Raw genomic sequence first — 18,648 nt, 5'->3', positions numbered from 1 at the left:
TGCTGTATGCCTGGCTGGGAAATGATTCTTCTTTTGGTTCCAAGGCTGCTGTCTTGTGGATTCAGATTCACGGAGTAAACGTTCATCTCTTATGGCTCCGGCTCCATCTCTGCTCCCCTCTGCCCTCTTACTGTCTCAGCGTTGCTTACGTCAAATTGTAATCAGGTGCTTAATTTCTGACGCCCATCCAGGAGTGGGAACAGAGTGTGCTACATGTGCCTGTTCTCTGACCACCTTGCTCAGTGCCAATAAAACCTTTGGGAAGTTAAATAAATACACAGCCCCCAGCTAGGTCGTTGGATTCCCCTTTTCTGTACACTTTGGAGATCGAATTTCTTGGCTGTCTGAGCAGGTCTGCTTGTCTTCACATGGCTTTTGCACTTGTCCACCACAGGTAGAGGGGACCATGATGTCTGGCAGAGACCAGGAGCCATCTCACTACTATGTGGGCATCGATGTGGGAACAGGTAGTGTCCGTGCGGCTCTAGTGGACCAGAGAGGGCTCCTTTTGGCTTTCGCAGAACAGCCAATTAAGAAGTGGGAGCCCCAGTTCAACCACCACGAGCAGTCCTCAGAGGATATCTGGGCAGCATGTTGCCTTGTCACAAAGGTAAGAGCAGAACCGTGGCAGCCCCTCCCTCTGCACGCCCCCGCTGCTTAGCAGTTTTGTATGCGTATACTCAGTCTGCCCAATGCATGAGAGGTAAATGGAGGCATGTGGGTGGGTGGGGTAGGCTTTGCCTTTCAGAAGCAAACCTTACCGAGAGTGACAGACAGCTGAAATGTGCTGGGAGGACTGCTGCAGCCAGTTCACAGAGCTAGAGCTGGCTCTCAGGGCATGGTGGCAATGAAGACAGTGCAGAGGATGTGGGAGCCTGAGGTGTGGAAATGAGGAAGGAAGAGTCATGGCGGCACCCAGTGTGTCTCTGTTGTATGCCAGTGTGTTAGCACACACTGTGGTGAATCTTTGGAACTTGGTGGAACTAGCCTTACGGCTAGCACTACTGCTGCCCCCAGGTCATTTTTGTTCCAGGAGGAGATGGGGAAGGGAGTGCTGGTCAGCTTACCCCAAGTCATCAGGAGTTAGTGACTGGCAGCAGCAGGGCAAGAACCTAAACGTCTGATTCCTATTAACCATGAGCTCTGTATCCTCCCAGTTGGACACACAAGGGGCAGTGCATTGTGGGTAAGAGAAACAACGAGGGGCAGAAAACTATGGCATGCTCTAAGAAAGCATCTTCATATGAGCCCCACACATGCTCATCTTGAGTGGCCTGTGATAAGCCTGGGCTTGCTGTCTTAAGGAAGCAAGCGATGCTGACTGTGACTAGTTTATGTCTCAATCACTAGTTTTAGTTTGTGATGTTACTATGACTTTATATTTTGGTGATCATTAACAACAGACATTCTTTTATCTCCCTATCCACCCCCAAAAGAAAAAAAATGAAACCCTGAGTTCTGTTCTGTCTCCGTGTTTCTAGTTGAGGTCCTTAAATATTCATGAGGTGCTTGGTAATTTTCAGCTGGACAGTCACCCATTTTTTTCTGTATTGATTGGTCTGGTTAAACTTTGATGAGCTCTGAGCAGCTGTTAGTGCCCCAGAGAAAACCACAGAGAGGTGGCTTGGGCTACCCAGGCACTCTGCAGAAATAAAAGAGAGGTCATCTTCTCTTCTGCCTGTTTAATTTTCCTCTTCTCTCCCCACTCCCAGTCTCTGCCTCCATGAAAATCTTCTGCTCTTTGCCCTTGGGTCTCTTTTGTTCTTCTAACACTCTTGCCATTAAGGAAATTGTCAAGAAGAAAATATAGTTCCCTGATGAAGAGTTCCCTGAAAGCAGATCTACTCCAGCACAGCTTGGCTTAATGGCAGACTTTTAATCATCTCCCAGTGGTGGTCAGCTCATCATTTGTGTCAGCCCTGGTAGCCACAGAAGTGCAGGGCATTAGTGCTCAGCCAATGCCTCTCACTGCAGCCGAGCTGCAGAAAGCCCATGGGCCTTAGGTTGTGCCTCACACATTGTATATGGAGACGTGCTGGAGTGTGATGTGTCTCATCACATGTGATAAGGAGCTTCAAGAAGGAGGCCTTTTTGATACGCGGAGTAGTCTGCAATTGAACTGCCTGGGTAGGAGTCCCTGTCTTAGCAATGTGTAGCTGTGATCTTGGACTTACTACCATTTCTTGCCCAGTTTCCTTCTCAATAAAAGAAGATTAATGAGAGTCCCCAGCTTCATAAGACTGTTGTGGTGATTAAAGTATATAAAAAGTCACAGCAGTGTCAGGGGTTAAACAATCACTGTTGCCAGTGGTGGGAATGATAACAAGGTGAGCAGATAGGGAGTGGATTCCTTAGACAAAAGAGTAAAAATGCAAGTGCGAGAGAATGCCTCTGGGAAACGTCCACCCCTCCCTCTACCCAGGGCTCCTTCTGTGGACGACTTAAGCATTGGCCTAGGACAAGAACTGCTGTCTCTTCTACCCTGGCCTGTCTTTGCTTCGTCAGTGGCTCCGGAAAGCAGAGATCTTGAGAACAACTGTGAACTTTCTTTCTTTTTTCTTTTTCTTTTTCCCTCCTGAGAGCTGTTTTTTTCCTTAGTCCAGTTAGTAAGAAGAGTAACAGTAGTAATGACAAGGCGGTGATGATGTCAGCAGCTTATATTCTTTGCTGATTGACCATGTGCTAGATGTGTGCTCAATACTGTGTGCCCATCACGTCATTTGGTCCTTATAACAATCTTTGTGGACAGTTTTTCTTCTCATGAAGATGAAAAAAGAAGGCTTTGAAGTAGTTCAGACAAGGGGTTTTAAGATGACTCAGAGACAGGTCTTCAGGCCTCTCTCTCCCCAGCCTCAGCCCTTCCCTGTGACTCCTGCTTGCAGTTAGAGGTGTTGTAGGTTGCTACTGTGTGGGGCCAGGAACTTACCTTGTTGACTAAGCACTGCATGGTCGTGCCTTTTCCCAAGCTGCTTCTTATGGGAAAATGTGGGCCCTTAAAATTGGTATGCTTTTATTAGGCCAGTACTCAATACAGCATCTCTCCCTGGGGCCTGAGCTCACCTAGAAGGTTATGTTCGCTGGCCATTGAGCCCTAGTGATGCTCTGATCTCCACCTCCCAGCACCAGGATTGAAAGCAACAAGCCAGCTGTTTTTCCTGGCACTAGTGATCAAACTTAGTTCTCATGCTTGTGAGACAAGCAATTTACCAATGGAGTTATTTCCTTAGCCTCAGGAAATCATTATTTTATTTAGTCTGAAAATATTTATGGAGCATGGACTGTATGCTATACTCTTTGTCAGACACTGGAACATATGTAAAGAAACATGATCATAAGTTCTCTGGCCTAAAGACAAAATAGCTTAATCTGCATGGGAATAAAAGCCCATGAACACATGGAGCTAATGAACTGTGGTTTTGTTCTAGGTTGGTACTTGCTGTATGGACAGTAATTTTAACATCTTACATTCATAGAACTGTTATAGTTTGCAAAACACCTTCATATTTTAATTATGATAATAAGATAAATAGAGGCAGGGCTGTTGTTTCCACTTGACAGGTGGAAAGATAAACTGTGGGCCAGATAGTTGAATGGCATTTCCAGTGTTCCCAGGTAGTGACAGCCCAGGCTTAGATGGCAGAAGTTTGTGCATTCTCTGTTCCCAACACCTACTGCCCACATCATTTTCAGAGCTAAATACAGGTCTTAGCATCTGTGCTACTTTTCTGATGATAGTGATGGTTTCTGTGCTTAAACTGCTGTTACTCTTTTGCTTCCAACCCTTAGTAGCACCAGGATTCTTTCTGGATGGAACTACAATTTGTAACATGGCCTTCATGGCTGTGTACATTGTAGCTCTTCCCAAGGTCATTATTGATGTGTTCTTGGCTTTCTGTTCCAGTGGCCATTCCCTGTCCTGTGTTTAAACATAGAACCACTTGGAGACAGGCTTTCCTCTGCTTAGAACATCTTTTTGCCTTTGACTGTACCAGAATTAGAATTTTGCACAGGGAAAAATAGCGATGAGGTGAGAGGTTGCTGGAAGGAAGATATCATGGGACTTGGTGGCAGTGTAGGAGACAGAGGAGACCTCAGAACTCCAGCTAGTAGAAGAACATTAGGATCTCTGTTATATATGGAAATGTCTGGCTTTCATTTCTTTGCTTATCGTCAAGGGACGCCACCATAAATCGCTACACTAGGATTTTTTTCTTTCACTGGTCACTGCAGGAGGTGTTAGAAAATCCTGTCTTGGGCTTTGAATGTGGCGCTCCTCATACAGATTGTATTCTTTTCCTTGCTGTTCCTGGCCCAGAGCCTTCCACCCTGGCTGTATCCCTACTAAGAACTCTACCCGTGCTTATGCTTGAAAGTCCTCCCTCAAGATTCTCTGTTTTGAAAACAACCTTCCCCTCCTTTGTCACGCTTGATCCTCTTGACCAATCAGCTTTGGGTACATTATAATCACATTCTATCGTTTATTTGATTTACCTATTTATTTGATTTATTTGATTTACCTATGCTAAAATGTAATCTCCCAAAGAGTGAGCATTAAAGAAAATATTTTGCAGTCTATTGTTTCCCTAATGTCTGCATGAACACACCCTTATCTAAAAGGGCTTGATTGGGCTTTCTAAGGACCAAAACACTGACAATGACATTTAAACCTATGTTCAAAAGAGTACATTGCCAGCCGCATGGACATTTGCTATGAGCTGAATTCTGTCCATGAGGTTCCCAGGAGCTGAATATAGAACTAGACCTATATATTCTTATTTCTTGTGTGTATGTGTGTGTTCTTTGCAATGCCATAGCTACACCCAATAGAGCAGAGCTTGCCGATTTAAATCATATGCAGGATTGAAGCCATAGAGCAACAAAGATGTACAAGCCTTTCCCCAAAATCTTGTTTGCTACTTCAGACCTGCAAGTGGACAGTAGTTAGACATGGATCGATTCTCCAAATGAGGCTGCAGCAAACTCCATTCCTGGATACTCCTTAGAAGAGTGATGTGATTTGTCACTAGGGAGGGGAGTCTCTGTCTGCCGGGTGGCTGGAGTGAGTTTATTGCACTTTCTGCTCCAACTAACAAGACTATAAATAAGAGTGTATGGCCAAGTCCCAGAGGCCTTGCAGTAATATGTCCACAAAAGCAGCTTTCATGGATAGGCTACAAGGAGCTGTCCCTTGGTGTGGAGAGGCATGCTTGTAAGGTATGTCCTCAACACAAGCCACCTAAGTCAGACTTAATACATAATGCCATTTTTAAAAATTTCCTGAGAACAGCCCCTTTTAGAACTGGAGACATGGAGATTTTCATCATTGAAAAGCCGTGATTTGAATCCAGAGCTTTGTAAGCCTCAGAGGGTACTCATAAAATAAATCAAGAAACCATCATCTTTGGACTCAGTAGAAAGTTATACCCATAAATCCTCACAAGTATTTGAGTCTGAAGTTTTTTGTTGCTTCCTCTTTCCCTGTCATTTGTATTTGTGTTCATATAGCAGAGAACATGCTGTCCTTTGAGCATAAACATCTTAAATAGGCATAATTAATGCAGTGTTGGGTAGGCTCTCTGCCTTTACACAGAGGAACTCTGATTATACAGTACTTCAAGCCCCCAAAGCCTGCAGTCTTCCCCTATGGGATTCCCTTATGTCCAGGAAACCAAGACTCAGAAAGACTGAGATTAGTGTAGAAGTGGTCAAGTTCAAATCAAGAGGTGGCTGTTAGATACTGTATCCCCATGCTGTCTGCTCTGGACTTTCATTGAGTTACCCATATTTTCTCAAACTTCCTCTTTTAATTAACTGTAGGCTCTGAAATGTGAATGGACCCAGTCAGGTGCACTCTGGACCCAGGGGCCAACAGAGTCACCAGTCTCTTTGGATTTTGTGGAGAAAGACAGGGTCATCCCAATTGCTTTCTGGTGAGCCAGTCTACCTGAAATGGCAAAAAAGTCTCAGAAAGAGACTATGTCTTACTTAGGGGATTTTAGGACGGGCTTGTTCCCTCATGGGTGTCCAGTGTAACCACAGATGCATTATATATTAAGGCTTTCTTTTAGTGTACTTTGTAAAAATTAAATTCAAGGAAGTAAATAAATCACATGGTATAGTAGATGTTTCATATATGGCAGCATTTGAGTATATGTTGCTAATATTGCTTCAAAAATAGAATACTGCCTTTGTTGCAAATCTGTAATAATTGTAGGTCTTTTGTGGTGCATATTAAGTATTAAAAATGGGATGCTAGATTGTAAGTCTAGTATTCTCAACAGGGCAGAGTTCTGCATTTTAAGATGAATTCATAACAAAATGCAGGGAATTTGGGAGATAAAGTGCTTGCTGTACATACATGGAGATCTGAATTTCTTCTTTCTATTCTTTCTCTTTCTGCTTCTTCTCTTCTTTCTCTTTTCCCTCTTTCCCTCTTCCTCTTCACCTTCCTATTCTTCTTCCTCTTCTGCTTCTTCTCCTCCCCCCCTCTTCTGTCTTTTGCTTCTCCTTCTCTTCTTCCTCGCTTTCCTCTTCTCCCATTCCTTTTTTCTCCTCAACTCCTTTCTCCCTTCCCCACCCTTCTCCTCCGCTCCCTTCGCCTTCTTTCTATCTCTCTCTACTCCCTCTTCCTCCTTCTACTTCCCCCTTTCTTCCTCTTCATCCATCTTCTCCGCTCCCTTCGCCTTCTTTCTATCTCTCTCTACTCCCTCTTCCTCCTTCTACTTCCCCCTTTCTTCCTCTTCATCCATCTTCTCCAGGTCCAGTTAGTGCTGTATGCATGCCCAAGGGTGTAGGGCCACCTCCTGGAGATGAGAATCAGCAACCAACCAGCATTCATCCTTTGAAAAGTTATTCTTCATCTCCCAGCAATAGCCAATTGCCTCAGGAATGGGTGGGATATCATGAGCATACTGATAGGCTCCATCTTGTACAAGAATCAACACTGCTGGGATTTCATGACTATAATAGCCATGTCATAGCCAAGGACAGCATGCCCCAGCACTCATTCCATCTTACCTTCTCTCTGCTCCTTCTTCTCTGATGTTACTGACTGGTGGGGTGTGTGTGTCTGAGTGTCTGAGTGTGTGTGTGTGTGTGTGTGTGTGTGTGTGTGTGTGTGTGTGTGTGTGTAGAGGGTACAAAGGAATGCATGTGCCTTTGAAAAGCAGGGCATCCACTAAAATCAGGGACTAGACAAGGCTGTCCACTTTCTCCCTACCTATTCAACATTGTACTTGAAGTCCTAGCCAGAGCAATTTGACAACAAAAGGAGATAAAGGGGATACAAATTGGAAAGGAAGAAGTCAAAATATCACTTTTTGCACATGATATGATAGTATATATAAGTGACCCTAAAAATTCTACCAGAGAACTCCTAAACCTGATAAACAGCTTCAGTGAAGTAGCTGGATATAAAATTAACCTAAACAAGTCAATGGCCTTTCTGTATGCAAAGGCACAACTGGCGGTTATCATGTAGAAGAATGCGAATTGATCCATTGCTATCTCCTTGTACTAAGGTCAAATCTAAGTGGATCAAGGAACTCCACATAAAACCAGAGACAGTGAAACTTATAGAGGAGAAAGTGGGGAAAAGCCTCGAAGATATGGGCACAGGGGAAAAATTTCTGAATAGAACAGCAATGGCTTGTGCTGTAAGATCGAGAATCGACAAATGGGACCTAATAAAATTGCAAAGCTTCTGCAAGGCAAAAGACACTGTCAATAAGACAAAAAGACCACCAACAGATTGGGAAAGGATCTTTATCCTAAATCAGATAGAGGACTAATATCCAATATATAGAGAGAGAACTCAAGAAGGTGGACTCCAGAAAATCAAATAACCACATTAAAAAATGGGGCTCAGAGCTGAACAAAGAATTCTCACCTGAGGAATACCCAATGACTGAGAAGCACCTGAAAAAATGTTCAACATCCTTAATCATCAGGGAAATGCAAATCAAAACAACCTTGAGATTCCACCTCACATCAGTCAGAATGACTAAGATAAAAAATTCAGGTGACAGCAGATGTTGGCGAGGATGTGGAGAAAGAGGAACACTCCTCCATTTTTGGTGGGATTGCAAGCTTGTACAACCACTCTGGAAATCAGTCTGGCAGTTCCTCAGAAAATTGGACATAGTACTACAGGAGGATCCGGCAATACCTCTCCTGGGCATATATCCAGAAGATGTTCCAACCTGTAAGAAGAATACATGTTCAACTATGTTCATAGCAGCCTTATTTGTAATAGCCAGAAGCTGAATAGAACACAGGTGCCCCTCAACAGAGGAATGGATACAGAAAATGTGGTACATTTACACAATGCAATACTACTCAGCTATTTAAAAGAATGAATTTATGAAATTCCTAGGCAAATGGATGGACCTGGAGGGCATCATCCTGAGTGAGGTAACCCAATCACAAAAGAACTCACATGATATGTACTCACTGATAAGTGGATATTAGCCCAGATACTTAGAATACCTAAGATACAAGATACAATCTGCAAAACACATGAAACTCAAGAAGAACGAAGACCAAAATATGGACACTTTGCCCCTTCTCAGAATTGGGAACAAAACACCCATGGAAGGAGTTACAGAGATAAAGTTTTGAGCTGTGACGAAAGGATGGACCATCTAGAGACTGCCATACTCCAGGAGCCATCCTATAATCAGCCTCCAAACACTGACACACTAGCAAGATTTTGCTGAAAGGACCCTGATATAGCTGTCTCTTGCGAGGCTATGCTGGGTTTCTAGGAAACACAGAAGTGGATGCTCACAGTCAGCTATTGGATGGATCACAGGGCTCCCAATGGAGGAGCTAGAGAAAGTACCCAAGGATCTAAAGGGGTCTGCAACCCTTTAGGTGGAAAAACAATATGAACTAACCAGTACCCCCAGGAGCTCATGTCTCTAGCTGCATATGTATCAGAAGATGATCTAGTTGGCCATCAGTGGAAAGAGAGGCCCCTTGGTCTTGCAAACTTTATATGCCTCAGGACAGGGGAATGCCAGCGCCAAGAAGTGGGAGTAGGGGAGGGGAGGGGAGTATGTGTGGGGTAGGGTTTGGGGGCCTTTTGGGGTAGAATATTAATTAGAAAATATCTAATTAATATTAAAAAAAAGAAAAGAAAAGAAAAGAAAAGAAAAGAAAAGAAAAGAAAAGAAAAGAAAAGAAAGGCAGGGCATCAAATCTTCTTGGAGCTACAGTTAGAAGCAGTTTAGGTGTTGAGACCTGAAATTCAGTTCTCTTCAAGGGCAGCATTGCTCTTTATCCATCACCCTAGGCCCTCATAGCAGCTTTTAAAAAAGATTTTTAAAAAGCATTTTTAGCATATGAAATAGTATCACTTGTAAAGAAATACCTTTAGCTTTTTTGTAATTTGTATGCCTTTAATTTATTTTTCTTGCCTTATTTCATGGTCCCTGCACTCTAGCACAGATTGGGTAGAAGTGCAAAGTGGATCTCTCTTTATTTTGTGTCTAATGAAGACAGTGATGCATCCTTGTAACTGTTAGGTATGATGTTAGCGCTGAGGTTTTTTATGTTTTGGGTTTTTTTTTTATACATTTCATTTTGCTTTTATTTTTTTCATTCATCTTTTTTGTGTTAGAGAGTTTTGAGTATTTTGAGATTATAATTTTATTCTATATCCTGTTAATATATGTCTTACATTAATTAATGATTGTTAAATCACCCTTGCAAGTTCTGGGGTGGTTATACATGGTAATGATATATAATGCCCATTCTATGTGCTGTAAGATTTGGTTTGCTAATATTTTGCTATGTTTATACCTGTGTTTATGATGAATATTCTTCGGTAGTTTTATCCTTTTAATGTTTTCCCCATTGATGTCAAGGCAGTACCAATGATGTAGGGTTTGGTGAACAGGTTCTCCATTTACTGTTACAAATGTCTGACACTGGTTCCTCCTTAAGTGTTTTATAAACTTCCCCAGAGAAATCACTTAGACTTGGAATTAATTTTTTAGATTCTATCTTTCAAGTACAAATTTCCTTTTTCAAAACAATGCTTCTCAATTTATTGTATAGCTCTGACCAATTTCCATACCCATCAAATGGTTATGGCTCATGATTTTATACAGTATTATATTTTATTTTGCTAGGAAGATTTATTGTCCCTGACATACCAGTCTGCTGGGAAATTACTTCTTGATGTCTTCTTGTTTTTAGTTTTGCATAGTATTCCATTGTATAAACACAGCATAGTTTATTTGAAAAAAGTTAATTTATTGGGTTTTAAAATATATTGCTAGCAGTATAGTAGAGTAGCCATCTTATATATGATTTTATTTACTTATGGCTATGATTTTCTAAGATACGTTTCCAAAAGTGATATTGATGAGCTAGTAGTTTAAATATATTTTAATAGGTACTGTCAAATTACTTTCCAAAATTTGTGCTCAGTAATTACCTTACTATAATTATGTTCAAGAAGGGTTACATCTAAATGTATTTTAACATTTTTATTGGCTTATATTAATTTCGGATAATAATGGTTTTATTGTGACATTTTCATGCATGTAATGTTTTGATCTTGTCACTCCGTCACCCTCCTTTCTCCTCTGCCCACCCCTGTGGGTCCCCTACCTCTCCCCAGCTTCTCACTTTCCTCTTTCCTGTCTTCTGCTCCCTTTTTCTTCCTCCTCCTTCTCTTCCTTTTTGTGGCTGAATGAATTCATTAACTATTATGTCTTCATAGATCCTCTAAGAGGGTAGAACCATTGCTACATACAACTAACCTTTAACATTTCCCTAATGTAAGAAGCAAAATTTGCTATTTTATTTGCATTGATTAATTTTAGTACAACTGGAGAGCTTTATACATTTTGACCTTAGTTTTATATTATTTCCAGTTAGATTGCTTGTCTTTTTCTTAGTAATTTATAGAATCTTTTAGTATTTTAGTGATATTAAAAGGTTTTTTTGAAAGATGTTTTAAAAATCTCAGACATTTTTATGACACCATGGATATGTTTCAGTTTGTTTCATTATAAAACGTCTTTTTTTGTTTTCTAGAATTAGGAATTGAACTTAGGCCCCAGTGCATTTGATGCAGGCACTCTACTACTGAGCTACATCTTGAATCCAAGTCTAAGGTTCCTACAAAAGAATTTAAAAACCTTTATATGTATGGGTTCTTTTCCTGAGTGCATCTCCTTGTTCCATGTACGTGTCTGGTGCCTGCAGAGGCCAGAAGAGTGAGTCAGGTCCCCTGAGCCTGCTTCACATGTGATTATGAGCCACCCTGTGGGTACTGTGAATTGAACCCAGGGAGCAAAAAGTGCTCTTGAGCTGCCTCTTCTAACCTCATCTATAAAGCTTTCCATGAAGAGAACTTGGGACATTTGACTTCTTTCAGGAGTAATTTCCCTGTCAGCACATTTCATTTACGATCACAGCTGTGGCGTTCCATGGGTGAAACCCGACTCTGACTTTTGGACACACAGCATTACATGATAAAGAATTATCTTAAGTTAAATAGAGATGCTGAACTTTTCCAATGACACGTGTTAGGCAACTGTAAAATGTTTGCATTCATTTCCTTTTAGTGGCGACTTGTCTACAAGGTATAAGAGCCCAGTATTCATTTATGATTTTATTTGCTTTTAAAACAGGAAGTTGTTCAAGGGATTGATGCACATCGAATCCGAGGACTTGGTTTTGATGCCACGTGTTCTCTGGTTGTGTTGGATAAAGAGTTCCATCCTTTACCAGTAAACCATGAAGGTAGGCCTGCTCTTGTCCTCTTCAGTCTCTCATTTAAGACTTTCAAGGCTAAGAATAATAGATTTCAAGTAGTCCATATTGTCTGGTCTACTAACATACGTTCTTTATAATTCTTCCCAGGTATTAGTATCAACTGAACATCTTCTCAAAAGCAACCAATCATGAGGTTTATGTCCCAAAGTGTGTATGCACTTGACTTGCGGTTGCACTTTATATTTATTTTGTTTTGACACTGAAATACTCCAACAGAAGTCATCAAAGGAAGGAAGAGTTTACCTTAGCTCACAGCTCCTCATTACATGGCGGCAGGGAGTAATGGCCCCAGGAACTTGAACTAGCTGATCACTTCATGTTTGCAACCAGAAGAAGAGAGCAAGTGTGTGTACATGCCACTTGGTCCCCTTGGTCTTCTCTCTCATTCACTTCAGGGCCCTCCCTTGAGATGGTCCGGCCCACATTCTGGATGGATCTTTCAACATTAATTAACACAATTAAGAAAGTCCCTCACTGGCAAGCTCAGAGGCCCATCTCCCAGACGATTCTGAATTTTGTCAAGTTGGTAATTAACACGAACTATCACTTTATATCAATCTTAGATTCCATACTATTCTGGCTGTGCAAAATGTCTGGGTATAGGTGAATGGACAGTTAAAATATCAGAAGTGTCCTTTGCAGGGGAGACCACTGCTCCTTCCTAAAGCTGCTTACTTGTGCCTCTCTCTGCTTACCATCCCACTTTGCATTGTGGGTAGACTTGTTAAGTGCACTCTATCAAAAGCAGAACCCAGTAGCAACTCCGTGAAGTGAAATGACTGCACTCTACCTAAAATACTAAAATATATCTGTTCTTCAAGTGCATCCAGCTGGTGTAATTCCTCAACACCTTCTTTCCTCAATACCTTTAGATTCTGTCTGAGGTGGATTATATTGTTTTTGAAAATGAAATCAGAATTTTAAAGGTGGTTTCAATGTTTTTTTGGAAATCTTTACCTATGTGCAAGGTGGAGTCTGAGACTTCGTTGCTTACTGGAGCAGTTATGCAGAGCAAGCAGGTAATGCTAATATCCATTAAAACCAACCCACACGATGGGCAAATGTGCAGCTGTCTTTATGACAGCCCTGATGATAGCACATTTATTCATGTTGACACATCTAAGTCTTGTACGTTCCCCTTTCCAGCTTACTTGTTCTCCACATAGGTCTAGTTTAAAAGCATACCTCAGGGATTTCCAAGCTCCCATCTGGAAATATCTTCATCTGTAGAATCTTAGTTGTCATTGCAAACTCAGGATAATGATCACAGTGGAGTTTGTTTGTGTGTGTGTGATTAAATGAGATGAATGGCTATCATGAGGCTTAGGTGATTCTTAATCACATTTAACACCCGATATTCACAAGATACATAGCTCTATAGTTATTTGATTATTAAATTAATATACAAGAATGGCTGGCACATGTCAGGACTGGGTCCCAATGATATTGTACTGATAATATGTAGGTGTTCATGCTTCTTTCTCCACATTGAACCCTAGGATGTATACTTACTAGATTTGTCAACTTGACACAATGTAGAGTCATTTTGGGAAAGAGTACCTCAATTGAGGCAATGGCACTATCAGATTGGCCAGTAGACATGTCTTTGTAGCATTTTTCTGATTGGCGGTTGATGTGGGGGGCACAGTTCACTGTGGGCAATACCACCCTTGGGCTCATGAATTGGAAGATATGAGAAAGGTAGTGGGGCAAGCCTTGGAGAGCTAGCCGGTAAGCAGCATAACTCCATGCTTCCTGCCTCTGCTCATTTTTGAGTTCTTGCCCTGACTTACCTCAGTGATCGACGGTGATCAGGTCATGTAAGCTAAACAAATCATTTCCTTCTCCAGGTTGCTTTTTGACATGGTGTTGAAAAGTAGAACAAGAGACATCAGAGATGGGAAACAAACAAACAAACAAACAAACAAACAAAATGAAGTCCTTTCCTCCAGTGCATTCTGTTATAAATTCATAGATGCCAGGAGGAAAGGAAGGGACAGCTGGCTACCCTGGGGGTACATTAGAGAGAGTCAGGACATGAGGATTAAAGACTACGTTTTGTACTGGCTTTCAATTGCTCCTTAGGATTTCCTTGTGAACCAACTAGAAACTAGAGGCTAGGTATGTATGCCTCACTGTGAATTGTCACCTAGTTAATACATGACAGATTTCCATTAGTTTCTCTGTGCTCTCAGGTAAGGCATTGGAATCTCCATTGAGCAGATGTGGATGCTGAAGCCAGCAAGCTGAATTAATAGACTATATCTTCCTCTGCAACTTGAGCCAGCACTCCTATACAGAATTGATGTGCTTGCCACTCCACCAAATCAACCAACAGAATGAAAAAATTCCTGGAATGAGCTTATTTTAATTCAATTGACTGGGAAAATTAAAAATGGGATGTAAATGCTCTTGTGTAACTGTAAAATAAATACTCTGTCAAAATATTTGTTAATGTGTAAAGGTGTCAACTGCTAAGACAAAGTATCACCTAGGCCCTATCACTCATAGGTCCTTTTCTCAACAAGAGGGATGGGAAAGGAAGGGAAGAAGTTGTGAGAGAATGTAATATAAATGAATTACTTTTATTATTGAGTTAAAAATATATTAAGTGTGTGTATATGTCTATGATTATGGGTTTGTGCATATCAATGACCTTTAACCCTGGGGTTGTGATCAAGGGAGCATTGTTGGAATCACAAGTGAGGACTCTTGGGAGTAGAGTCTTCACAGCCTTGCTGTGTCTTTTTATTTTAAGTTAAATTCATTCTATATTTATTTATATATACATATATATATATATAAAACATATGTGTGTGTGTGTGTGTATGTGTACATGTGATACACGTGTGGAGGTCAGAAGACAACTTGAAGGAGTTGTTTTTCCCCTACCATATGGGATGTGGGTTTTGAGGGTCAAGCTTGGGTTGTCCTGCTGGTGTTGAGTGGCTTTACTCACTGAGTCTTCTCCCCTGTGCCCACTTTGTTCAATTTTGACCACATGAATTTACAGTAGAAATTGTGGAGTGCTTTGCCTGGAAGTACAGCATTGCTCCCTTGAATTAGAAAGAGAAGATGACATGTCTACTTGTATATTTCTCTCCTATCTCCTAGGGGACTCCTCTCGAAATGTTATCATGTGGCTGGACCATCGGGCTGTCAGCCAGGTTCACAGGATTAATGAGACCAAGCACAGAGTCCTTCAGTATGTGGGTGGTGTGATGTCTGTGGAGATGCAGGCTCCAAAGCTCCTGTGGCTGAAGGAGGTGAGTGTGGGGAGTGATGGAAGGTCACTAATTGTAGTAGAAGGGTTCCTTCACCCAAGGGTGGTGGACTAAGAATGCCCTGTTGAGTCTGCACTGTTTGGTTCTTCCCCCAGACAGTCTGAAGAGGCTGAGCCCATCTTCTTGTTAAGTTGTGGTTGATCAGTCTTTTTCATATACTGATGTCAGGCAGGCCTTGTATATAGCATCTCCTTGAACCCTATCACCTATTAACCATGTGCAGTAGATGGTTTTGAGAAAGAGCTTTTGTTTTTTCTTTTGTAGCCCCATTTTATCTCAAAGTCAAGAATCGACCTCCACTTTCTGAGTGTTAGGATTCCCGGCAGCATTGTCATGCCCAAGTATGTGTTTCTTTTCTTATAGCACAGCATCTCTGTTTTGTAGATTAGCAAACTTAAGGTCATTAAGAGGAGCCACGTCATCACAAGTGACACAGTAAGCCTGCGAGGAAGCCAGGATTTGAACTTGAGATCACTTGACTCCAAAACAAATTCTTTTACTATACTGTGCTCTATTTCAGAGTTCAAAGGTTAATTGCCATCCCAATTAGAAAGTGGCAGGGCTGGGATTTAAGTCCAGTCCTTCTGACCAGAGCCTTCTTTGTCTACACACTCTTACCCCCAAATTATTCTTCTTTGGCCTTTTTGGCATTCAAGATATCTCTTTCTCATTTTACCTGCCCCCGAGTTTCCCTGCTTTGAGTGATATGGTGATCTTGGTCAAAGCTCTGTCAGGTGGTTTCCATTTCCAGATGTTAGCACTCCTTTATGAAGTGTGGAAAATGGTGATGTCAGCTTAATGGCTCCCACCAGAGATGGATGGGTGAGAAGGTTCACCTCCTCTGGGAAACTCAGAGACTTGAAACCCCTAGGTGGTCTGCTGCATAGAGAATCCATCAAATGAGCCAGCGTTGGTGTGATTCATTACTGGCTGTGGGTTTTCAGGTGGTATCAGTCATCAGTTACTCAGACTATATATGGAGGTAGGGAGAGCATGGCAATGTGAGAAGGAGCTCCAACCTTAAGACCATGAAGTAGGCAGTGAGGCAATAGGAGGGCCACATGTATCAAAGCAGAACTGGCCTGCTATCTGTCTTTTCAACTTAAATCTGCACAATGCCTCCTGTGGTTGCTGACTTTGAAAGTGCTCTCTCAGCAGTCAAGAGTTTAAAGATTCTGATTCTGTCTCTGGCCTCAACAATTGTATGCTTTGGGAAAAGTCCCACATATCCCAGGCTCCCCTCTTTTTTCTTATATGCAGTTAGAGAGTTGGATCAGAATACAGAACTACTGTGCACTGCTACTCGCTCTGAGATTCATAAGCACCAATTAGCTTAATCCTAACAAGTTTTGCCTGCAGTCAGCATGGGGCAGAGAGATGGAGAGGGCATCTGATTTTATAGAATACCTGGTACAGCCAGGATTTAAAACCTGTTTACATGCTCCAAATTCTAGCTCATCCCATGAGGTATTAAAAATGTTCTATAAAGTATACCACTTGGGATGGAGCCAGGAACGAGGGTGATAGTGTGTTCCTCAAAGTTATCTAACCTTACCTACAAGATAGGGAATGGTTTTAATGTGTTTCCCTTTGAGGGCATATAGAAGAAGAGCTGTGTTGAATTCATATCAGAGCACTGGGAAGATGGCCCTGTGTTCATATGAGTCTGATAGTTGTCCAGAGATCTGTAGCTTTACCACTATGTACTTGAGACCAACAGAAAACAACTTCCAGACAAAATGGTATTATTTTTAATTTCCTAAGACCATCTAGGTGCTCCATTTTGGCAGTCCATACTTCTGCAGGCAACCTAAAGGTTCCTAGGATTGGGGTTTACTGTGCTGATACTGAACTTGGTGTGGACACTAGGTTGGCATAGCACACTATAGCCCCAAACTCGTGGACAGTCAACTGACCCTTTTTCCTGAGACTCCTGAGTAACTTGTAATTATAGGAACTTACTACCATAACTGCCTGTGTGTTATTCTTAAAAACACATTTTCCTTTTAACATGTTTGAGTAAAGATCAAAACACTGATTTTTCTGCCCATTCATGTATCTGAGAGTGAGCTTGAGATTGACAAGGTATTTTGTTTTCTCTCTTTTTGACAGCTTGCATAAGGATTCCTGCTGAAAGTCTTGTAGGTGTTAACATGATGGCACTCAGAATTAATGAGACTTGTAAAACCAGCTTCTTAAAGGTCTTCTTATAACGCTTCTGAAACTTTAATGTGTCACTGAGTCACTGGAGGTTTTTTTTAGACTATACATTCTGTTCCAGCAGCCCTGGGGCAGGGCCTGAGAACTGGAGCATTTCTGACAGGTTAATGGGTGATGTAGATACTGCTGGCCTAAGGATTTATAAAGCCCCTTTCAATTTTATCCTTGGCTCTTATACCATGAAGAAAAGCATCCATTTGTGGGCAATCAGGAAAGGGTACCTTCCTTTTGATTCCTTGATGAGAGATACAGAGATGCTAGATAGCTTCAGTAGAGCTGTTTAAGTACATATTCAGATAAGAATGTGAGAGTCTGTGCTCTTTAAATCAGTAAGCTGCTATTGGTGTACACGTTAAATAACCTATTTATTTAGAAGTTAGTTCTTGAGTCCCAAGAATCAATCCTGGGTGGTTAGGCTTGACAGCAAATGCCTTTACCCACTGGTCATATCACTAGATCTTTTCTCTATTCTTGGGTTATTCCTTCATTTCTAAGTCCTGGCTGAGCTCTGCTATAAACCAGCAAATGCTGGAGAGACACCAGAAAAATGGGGACAATAAGAACTAAGCCTGATCATATGTAATCAGAGTCTATGACATGCAGTAAGTAAAGTGTAGGGGAGTCATGTGGATGCAAAAGGAGCTATTGGATGAAGACAGTCCAAGAACAGTGATGTAGACACATGTATAATGCTCGATAGTTTGGCATGAGTCTCAGGGCACAAGTGGAGGCTTTGCCTAGTAGTTAAAAGAGGAAGGATTTCCTAGATATATCCTATGATGTAGTTTTGGAAAGAAGAGATGGGACTTTAGTGAGTGTAATTGGAAAGAGGTTAGGTAAGTAGCCTGTTAAGATCTTAACTTGGTGGTGCAGTCTGGTTGATGGTTATGAAGTAGGAAATAGAATGTCTTAGATAACTTTGGCAGGGATGTGAAGAATGAATAGGGCAAGGAAATGTGTGCATAAAGCTGGAGATTTCTTACTTACCATGGAAGCCTCTAGTGGCTTTGCATCTAGATTAAATAACACTACATGCATCCTGGCCCAGAAGATTGTATGTGATGTCATTTATGTCCTTGCTCACTTTACTTCATACAGAGGGATCCGGTCAGGGGCCCCCGGATGCAGCAGGTTCTTTGCTACCTCAGTTTTGATTAGGGGATAGCAGATCATACTCTCTTGCCCTATGCCTGCCTATTTGAAATGGTACTGGGGGGCTTTAGATCTAGGAAAGTGTTTCACGTGTTTAGATATTGAGGAAGGCTCAAAAGAATATTTATTGACATGTGATAATTAAGTGAAGATTGGTGGCTGTCACTAAACCTTGCTGGAACAGTCATAGCCACTCATT

The 18,648-nt window shown here is 41.6% G+C and overlaps 1 protein-coding gene across 7 annotated transcripts in view; it reads left to right on the top strand.

Annotated features, from left to right (window-relative positions):
* Positions 1-18,648, top strand: part of Fggy (FGGY carbohydrate kinase domain containing) — a 369,309-nt gene that overhangs the window by 33,969 nt on the left and 316,692 nt on the right. For all 7 annotated transcript variants that reach the window (XM_085839183.1, XM_085839184.1, XM_085839180.1 and 4 more), the window contains exons 2-4: positions 395-610; positions 11,649-11,760; positions 14,908-15,059. In XM_085839183.1, coding sequence (XP_085695309.1) covers positions 395-610; positions 11,649-11,760; positions 14,908-15,059 — 480 coding nt within the window. The remainder of the gene's footprint in view (positions 1-394; positions 611-11,648; positions 11,761-14,907; positions 15,060-18,648) is intronic.

This window comes from Mus caroli, unplaced genomic scaffold, assembly GCF_978045245.1.
Source record: "Mus caroli unplaced genomic scaffold, Mus_caroli_1 scaffold_6, whole genome shotgun sequence".
Taxonomy (NCBI): Eukaryota; Metazoa; Chordata; class Mammalia; order Rodentia; family Muridae; genus Mus; species Mus caroli.
This window is presented reverse-complemented; position numbering and strand designations above follow the sequence as displayed.